Source organism: Blennius ocellaris, assembly GCF_963422515.1.
Source record: "Blennius ocellaris genome assembly, chromosome: 7".
Lineage (NCBI taxonomy): Eukaryota > Metazoa > Chordata > Actinopteri > Blenniiformes > Blenniidae > Blennius > Blennius ocellaris.
In genome coordinates, this window is record NC_137656.1 from 10937886 (window position 1) to 10947254 (window position 9369).

The following is a 9369-nucleotide window of genomic DNA, read 5'->3' on the forward strand; positions in this document are numbered from 1 at the left end:
TTGTAAAAGCTTCAATAGAACTTCCGATTAAACATGCGCGTTTCGTTTTGTTTCCTAGGCCATGGGGGTGTATCTGTATGGCGAGCTTATGGTTCAGGAGGACCCCAAGCAACAGGCGCTTGCCCGCCGCTGCCTCCTGTTAGTCCAAGACGAAATGGACCAATCAGCACGCAGAGTGGTGGAGGAGATGGTCCTGTGATGTTGGAGGTGAAGTCTCGCTTTCAGTTCTGTCGTCGGCTCACTGTCGAACTTCTCGCAACATAATTCTTTGTTGTTGGTGGGCTCTCACTGTTAGGACATGGAGCTCATGCAGTTTGATTTTCACATCCTGGTAGTTTTTTTTTTTTTTCTGTTAATTCCTTGTCTCTCATTTGTTAGCCCACATAAGTCTTCTAGTTAGACTGGTTCTGGTTTCATCGTCATTTTATGGGCTTTCAGTTACACAGAATATGAGCCCAAATTACATCATCTCCAAACGAGAGACTTGCTGAATCATAAATGTAACAATATACTCAAGTAGGTTTATAGAATAAGACTCCAAATGATCTTTTCAGAGGTTTTAGACGCCTCGTGTTTGCTGCTCCATTTGGCTGATATCAGTTATTTGATCCATCCATGGGGACGAAGGAGTAAAACTCGGTGTGAGGAGTCGGAGAGTCTGAAATGTAACCCAGTACTTCCCAAATAATGAGTATTATTTAATCACTGTTGGGCTGGGGTTTTTTTTTTCTTTCCTTCTTTTTTCTTAAGTTATCGAAACGTAATCTGTTTTAATGACACCAAATTCATTAAATATGTGCTCAGAAAGCAGGAATGGGAACTTAAGATCAATGTGGAACAGAAATGTAACGTTAGAAGGCCAAACCAAGACCGAGCCCTTCCTGCATACAAATGAATGAGACTTTTGTGTGTAATATCTCTGGATTGATTTATTAAACCAACAAACGTGCATTTGATATACAGCAGAAATTCAGTACTATAATAATTTATATATAGTTTTGGTTCTAACTCACAACCCCTTATGATTTGCTTGCAGTTTGCAAATAATAGACTAGCTCCTCCTGTCTGTATTTTATTTGTAAATAAATGTCAGTGTTAAACCCGATCCGGTCAGCCCGCGCTCCAAATCCACACTTGAGTTCCTCGGCTACCAACACATTGTTTTCCTTCGATGAGTGTGTGTCCTGTTTGTGCGTACGTATCGATAACGGGGCTTTTCCACGGTTTCACAGCAGCGCCGTCAGAATGTGTTTGTCTGAGAAGGAATTTGGGAATGTGCTCCTCAAACAAACAAGAAGGAAAAGACAGAAGAAGAGAAAGAGAGAGGTCAGCGAGCATTTTCTGCTGGGGCCCCGAATGGTCACTGCTCCATGAGGAGATTTTTGTACTGCTGACCCTGAAATTCCTCCTCCGCATGTGTGTGTAAAACCATAACTGTCAACTCCTGGGCTTTTGGGTGACTCCGAACAGTGAGGGGTTTATTGGTGTGTCACTAGATGAAGGACGGAGCGCAGTTTATGGTTTGGAGTGGAAGGAAAAGAGCAGAAGGGAGGACTGGAGTGAATGCAGTCGCTGATCTTTTCATAACACTCCACCTATTACTGACATTAACCTTTCCATAATGAGAGTGAGCAATTAAAAGGATGAAGAACAGTAATCCAATGATTCTTTCGCGTTATACCATAGATATGATGGGATGCTGTGATCACATTCAAACAGGATCTAATGGTTTTGGTTTTGTAATGTGTTATGTAAATGAAAAGCACCTAAAATATCACATCAGACAGACTGAATCGAGGAGAAAATAATACTAAAGCTTGAAGATGTGCAATAAGTGCTGATTTTAGTAAGTAAGTAAAGTTTATATTTAAAGCGCTTTTCACAGATAAAAATCACAAAGTGCTGTACATAAAATGGGCGCAATAAAAACAGAAGTTAAGATGTTCATTAAATAAAACAGTAAAAGTGAGAAATGTTTTTAGCCAAAAGCTTTCTTAAATAAAAACATCTTCAAGTGCTTTTTAAAAGGGCTCGTGGAATCGAACATGCGGAGAGACAAGGGATAATAGTATATTCAGGGAATATGCAGTACTGCTCAAACCAAATTGAAAAACTTCCTCTTCCATCTTGTAATTCTGAGCTAACCTATCAGGTGTTTTTCCCTCACATGCCCTCAATGCAGGGTCAAGATAAGTGTTTGCAGCGTTGGTCAACATAGACTGAGTCATGAGGGTGCTGGCTGGTAAATAGTTGTCCACATCAGCCTGAGTGATTTACTGCACTAAATCCTTTTTTAGGATGTGACCGAGCCTCTGCAAGACGGGCTTTTATCTTCAGACACGCACACACGGACAGCTTTATGCATGTGCACAGGATGTGAAAGGCTTTCTCGACAAGTGCTCTGCATCTGGCTCAGTCTTGATAAATGTCTCAGACACGGACACGCGCAGCATGTGTGTGTGTGTGTGTGTGTGTGTGTGTGTGTGTGTGTGTGTGTGTGTGTGTGTGTGTGTGTGTGTGTGTGTGTGTGTGTGTGTGTGTGTGTGTGTGCGTGTGCGTGTGCGTGGTGCCTATCTGTTTGTGCCTATGGATCTCTTGTCACCATCACTCACTCGCTCGCTACACCTCCCTGTGGAGCCTCGGCACAAGTACAGGAGCAGCAAAATGAGCAGAGGAAGAAAAGAGGCATTTAGAGATTAATACCCCAACTCTCCCCATCGCCTCCCATCGGACTGACCTAAACAAGGCTGTGTAAACATCAGTGGATCATGCTGGTCAACTGAGCTCGGGTCCAGATCTCTCTCCAATTAAAATGATGGATGAACGGCCCTCCTTGCTGCTTTTTCATATCGCACTGTGGGGAGATGGATTTATGTTTTACTGCTCAGTTTGTGTTCCCCCGCCAGCCTTCCTTAAGTAGAACGGTCCTCCCTGTACCCTTTTACATCCTCACACAGAGGCCACAGTACAGTGGGATTAGGCCGAGGCGGGCTGAGAGGGTTTTAACTGAAAACAACATGTCTGTCAGGGCGCACTCCCCTCCTCTGTGTTTTTAAACCTAAAAAGCACAACCCTTTAAAAGAGAAGGGTGGTCCGTCCCTGTGAGTGTGTGTGTTTTTTTTTCCCCTTTCCCCCTCCCTTGTTCTTTTCTTCCCCCCGGTACATGCCTTTGGAATCCCTCTTGATCCGCTTAATGAGGGGCATATCGCCGGGTTAGCCGAGCGTGGCGAATGGGAGACTGGGAGAGGGGTAACCAAGAAACGAGTGTGAGAGAGCAGCAAGGGGGGGGTGAGGATCTACAGGTCTGGTCTTTCGCGGCTGCACTCTGATAGCACACCTCCAGGGGGGGGAAACAAAGTGGATAAAGTTGAAAATGTTATAGGTTAGTTGAATCTGAGGATGTAGGTGATGAGGGGGAAAGAAAAGAACGGCAGAGCTCGCTCTTTCCTGTCTGGGTTGTGAGGGTTCCTGGCGTGCTGATTTGTGACTTATGATAAAATCACATTGCCAGGGATTACCACACAGCCCTGACCCAGCCGGCTGCTATGGCAACCCGAACCCTGCTTTCACACACAAACACATATACGCTCAGTAACTTACCCCCTAACACACTCTGATCGTCCTCATCCCTAAACTTAAAGACTAAAAAAGACGTGATTATCCAAGGGCGTGTGTGATTGTGTTTGAGAAGCCGGTGATTTGGAAGAAAAAGGAGGATGAGGGCGCTCATCACTGTGGGTGTTTTTTTTTCTTTCATTGGAGTGCACACATAAGAGTGTGTGTGTGAGAGTTGCACGCGCAGGTTCTCATATCCTCTCTCCAGCCAGACACAGAGCTTAGCTGATTGGTGAACAGTGATTGATTTCCTCTTTGTTCACAGTGGCTAAGTTCTGCACCTGAGGAGAGCATGACCCAGACATAGACAGAGACAACAACTCGGAGCAAATCAAGGAGAGAAAGAAAAAGTGTGTGTTAAGTTTGTTTTTTGGTTTTTTTTAGCAGTGCGTGTTTGTGTACAGCTGAGCTCTATTTCCCAACTTCAATTATCTTATATGTGTTTCTCCATTTTACTCTCAGGACTGTTTTGTCTGTGGCCTCTTTGGATTTCTCTCCTCGTCTTTTCTGCATTTTGGTCCAAGCAGCTCCCCCTCTCTTCCAGCCCTGCTCGCATTTCTGCAAAACTTTCCACCGAGACCGTCGAACTCAGAAGAATTAAACGCTCGAGCCTGTCTTGCAAATCTGAAACGGCGTGCAACACGACTAATGAGCGCCACGCTACGCTCTCCTGCTTTGTCTGTTGCTACTTCTCCTCCTTTCATCCCCCCCCGTACCCCCTCCCCTCTGCTCCAGTCTCCTTTTAGTTACCGAGCATAAAAGATAATCCTGCCAGATGATGCCGGTTGCACGCTCTGTAGTTCTTGCGAAGGTGAGAGCCGAGTGTCTCAGGAGAGAGGCTGTACTCGCGGTGCTAATGAGGCCTGGGGAGACCCGAACACTGCTTAATGCTTCTGACGGTTATTTAATCAATCCTGGAGCAGCGACCGCCATCATCGCCGTCCTTCATCTCCACCACTCCGTCTCTCTTCCTGTAACAGCAGGCTTCGTGTCTGCCAGTACTGTGACATCACATTTTCTCAGTACTTTGCTGCGCAATCATCCGGCACTTTCTAGCAGATGCAATCGGCTTTATCAGCCTGGACCCACATAAGTGGCGGAACAAATTTTAAATAAATCGGCATTTGGGCGTTATTCCCACCCACAGCAGGCAAGAGGAAACATAAAGGACATTTGCAAATTAAATTGAAACCTTTTTAATACCCCCAAAGGATTTTTTGAGGAAACTTAATTTAGTTCTCTGTAAAGCTTTGACCCATTTAGACCAGGAGCAAAATGTACAAGATCCTCTCTCTATATCCAAAATGAACACATCAATAAGACATCCACAGTTTAAACACACATTATGAAATTCTGCATTTTTCTCTGCAGGACAGGGTGAAAGGATGACTGCTCTCGAGGGAGATGCAAACAAATGCCACAGATTTTCAGGGGTTGAGCTGTGCAGATCATCAGCTCTGGGCTGTTTGTGGTGTTCGGGCAGACATCATGAGGGTAAACTCTGTTTTCAACATAGCGTGTGATGAGTGACATGAGCATAATGGTGGTTTTGCAGGTGGTATCAGGTTTTTAAGATTATTTCAATGGTACACAGCTCATTACAGTGTTACCTGTGGTTATGAAGTTGGAACAGTTTTTATTTCTACTAAAGATCAGTTTTACTGGCTGTGAGAAATGAAGTCAGTCTGAGTTTAAAAAGTCAAACCCAAAGGCAGATAGAAAGTAGAAAACTCCCATATTTACATTTACATTGTTTGTGCTTCAGGTGCCATGTAACCTGCAGATTATATGAGGAACTCTTTTTTTATTTTTGAATCTGGACTGACTGTTAAACAACCTCACAAGTCAGTTTAAATGCGAAGATGTAGCATCAGATTAGCGATCGGACCAGTGTTGGAGGCTTTTTTTTTTTCATCCACCTCACAGCATGAAACATGATAAGCCCAAATGTCAAAGTCTTTCTTTAAGCTAACAGTTGAAAATTGGAAATCCAGCAGAGGAGCACGTTATAAAAAAAAAACAAAACCTAAAGGTTAGCAGGGCCATCATAAAATCAGCTCTCATAATCACACTTTAATGCACAAAGTGCCTCAGGTTTTCCACCTAAAATCACTCTGGCAGGGAAAAGTGCTGTCTGGGCGTCTCGGCCTGATATGTATTGATTTTTGATCTAATCTCAGCCCGAGGAAGAGCCAAGATACAGAGACCCATAAAGCAGACGAATTCTCTCACATTTTCACCCTGTGAAGAAAAAGCACACCGATGCATCAAGGATGGCAATCCCCACAACAGTTTCAAGGTTCTGTCATGATTTAAGTGTCAGTTTCACTTGTTTTTAGGAGAGCAGGTTTATCATGCAACGTAAGAATCCATTGTTTGGACCCACGAAGGAAAGAAAAACAACAGGAAAAAAGCAGCTATGATGCTGTAAAATCCCACAAAATGCCATCGTTTTGAACATCTGCTTTGTTTTGAACATCACAGCCTAATGAGAAAAGATATTCAAATTAGTGAAGATGAGGTTCAATCCAAATTTTCTCAGCAGAAATGAGCGAGTTTATCACGGAGGGTTGATTTTTTTTTTCTTCTTTTTCTTCTTTGCACTGCTTGCCAACACACTGATCAATAAATCTGAGTCAGATTGGTGTTGGCACCGTAATGCAAAAATACCCCTGTTTGCGTCGTCTCCACGGAACAAATATCAAAAACTAAATGTGCTCGTCGGACAACGTCGGAGCCGCCAGCATTTGCAGCTGGCCTGTGTGCAGAGAATTAATGGAGTAATTGAAACGCTGAGAGTTTGAAACAGTAACGTGCAGTGTAACCTCTGCTGGGACGCGGGTGGATTGTGCCAAAAACCTGCTTTTTAAATGGATAATTGTAATGCCAATCTATACTGTTCTGGACCGATTGCTCCCCAATCAAAACAATGACAGATGGCGGGGTATGCGTTTTAAAAATTGGCCAGTCTTTCCCCCCTTTTTTTTTTCTTGTGGCTGAGCTATGGCATTATAGCACGCTATATTGAACGACGACAAAATGGCGACTAAACGAGGACAGATGTGTGAATTAGAAATGAGGGCCATGTGGAGTCTGCCATTTTTAGACCTATATTTAGGGCCTGTTAAAAGAGTAATGACCATCAAAGGGCTGTAAAAGAAAGGAATTGCCACCAGAGCCCAAATCTAAAAGGTGATTTATTGCAGTCTAATGGGAGGGAAATGGTTCTCGGCACATCAAAGGATAAAGCTACTTTGTATAAAGAAACCAGAAATAAACTCGTCGGTCCCACTCGCCCACATTTTTCTTCTCCTCATGCAACTTTAGCGTCGAGTAAACAAGAGAAAACCGTTGCGCTGGGTTCAGTTTGAAAGTTTTACTGGCTGCATGTGCAGTTTACGCGGTTTCAACACAAAAGGTGTGGGAATGTGTTTTTGGATGGATTTTAGAATTTTTTTTCTGATGCGGCTTGCCAGCAGCAGTGTGGGATATCGCTCCGACAGGCCAGCAGTCTTCTTGCTGACATCGTGGCACCCAGGTGTCGACCACATCTTTCACCAGCATGATGAACCTCCAGGAGTCGGGTTTCTTCTGAGTTTTGGGCAAAACGTGGAAGGAACCGTGTCGGACAAGCTGCAAGAGCTGCTCTGCATTTTGTTTTTGTTGTTGCTTCAAAGCGTATGTGCAGACTCTGCAGGGAAAAGAAAATGTTTACTTCATAAGTCGGGGAGAGCGAGAGAGAGGTGAATGAGCGAAGGAGCGAGCGAGGGAACGAGCGAGCGAGCAGAGCTCTGGGCTTGGTTTCCTGTGCCTACTGAGCTGATAATCAGTCCTATAGAACCACTGGCTCAGTTCAGCAGGAACAGGAGTCCAGTCCACTCACCACCGAAGTAAAAACAAACACTCAGTCCCAACAGACTCCTCCTCCCTCAACACATCACAGACCGGAGCGCGGTTATGAGGCATTTTCTTTAACAGGGTTTCTTTTCAAGGTGAAAATAATAGTGGCTCATCCAGAGGCTGCAGAGCAAATTTACAAGCAGGTGCTTTGCTGTGGGATAAAAAAGCACCAACCTTTGTTTGGACTGTGGTGTTTGAGCAAAGAGCTCAAGCAGGAACACTATTGTGATGGATTTGAACATCTTTGCTCAATCGAGTTACTATTTGACTGTGCAGACAGAGAAGTGATTAATTTAACACACAAAAAGAAAGATACTCCAAAATAACCTTTACTATCACGACAGAACAGATTTATAACACAAAGAGGCAGTGAAGACGATATTCGCAGTAAAATTCCACATCAGTTTAATTCCCATGTCTTTTCCTGGTTTGTTATCAGATCATTTAACCTGAAATTCACTACATGCTGTATATCTATGTCTCAGTTTGAACAAAAAGTTCAGCGTTTGCTTCACAGCAGGTAAACGACAACATTTAGAGCAGAGGTGTCAGTGTCAGTGTGGTCCAGTCTGCTTCGCAACATTTCTGTGATTTTGCACTGAAACTAAAACAGAACTTCGACGTTTCTGAACGTTATCATGCTGTATTTTTACTATTCTGGACCTCCGGTGAGCTCCAGTCCGTCTTCATGTCTGTGAACTAAAATGAGTCCGCCGCCTCTCCGCTCCAGTCTATATATCCTCTTCTTTCTCTCCTAGATTTCCAGCTACATGGATGACGGCGGTCCGTGCAGAGTTCTCCGACCACCGGAAGGCTGCGGTCCTTCGCTCCAGCTGAGAAAAAAACTGGCCGTGTGTGGAGGAGCAGTTGTCGGTTTGAGTCTTCGCAGAAAGCTGGCGCGTGAACCACAAACTGCACAAGCTGTTCATAGCGAGATGACGCGAAGAGTCGCTGGGGAGAGAAAGAAAAATGACACATCACTCTTTTTCTTCTCTGAAGTGACAAGGACTACAAAGTGAAAAAGGAGAAATGTGTTATGGGTAAAAACAACGGCATCCCTGTGTCTGTTTAAGAACCTGAGCCGTGTGTCTCCATTTCTGTTTAGTCTAAAGTCAGGGTCTGAATCTGAAAGGTTTGGACTAGAAATACTTGGAGGTGAGTGATGTTCTGGTTTGTAATGAAACTGGAAAATAAACAGTCGGCGTCTCTCAGGGCTTTTCTATATGTCTGAATGGTGAAGTGTGAACATGTAAAACGTCTTTTTTTTTTTTATGTTGAAAATCTTTGACGGATCCATGTGAAAAAAAATAAAAATTAAATGTGTTCCAAAAATAACCTTTCTGAGTGCCTCATTTCTGTATAAGAGCCTGACTCTTATATCTTATATTATTGAAAGAAAGAACCAAAATCTAATGTAGGATTGTTCATAAACTCAGAGCAGATGTCGGGTGCCTTTCTCTGAATGTCTCCTATAAGAAGTAACTAACTGATGATCCAAGCAAAAGGAAAACTTTTTTTTTTTTAATGCTTGATTGAATTTTTCTGCTTGCATCGAGTTATTTAGCAGAAAAGAAAATATGCTCCCATTTGTAGATGGCCAGATTATGATGATCTATTGTGTATCTATGAATATTTTATGTTATTCCAGACGTCTGTGAGGCAATTCTGTACTTCTTAGTGGCACCACTCACTGATGCTGCATCTGAGTTGTTTTGCATCCCTTGCCAGTCATTCTGACTTCATTTATTTAAAAAAAATGTATCTATCTATCTATCTATCTATCTATCTATCTATCTATCTATCATCTATCTATCTATCTATCTATCATCCATCCCTCCAGTGTCATGAGACAAA

The 9369-nt window shown here is 43.3% G+C and overlaps 1 protein-coding gene across 1 annotated transcript in view; it reads left to right on the top strand.

Moving 5' to 3' along the window:
- The window catches only part of aopep (aminopeptidase O (putative)), a 76051-nt gene extending 67200 nt beyond the window's left edge, over positions 1 to 8851 (top strand). Inside the window, 2 exon segments of the mRNA XM_080498958.1 lie at positions 59 to 207; positions 8274 to 8851. Of these exon segments, the coding sequence (XP_080355084.1) occupies positions 59 to 199 (141 nt within the window). The 3' untranslated portion in view covers positions 200 to 207; positions 8274 to 8851.
- Positions 8852 to 9369: the final 518 nt, after the last annotated feature.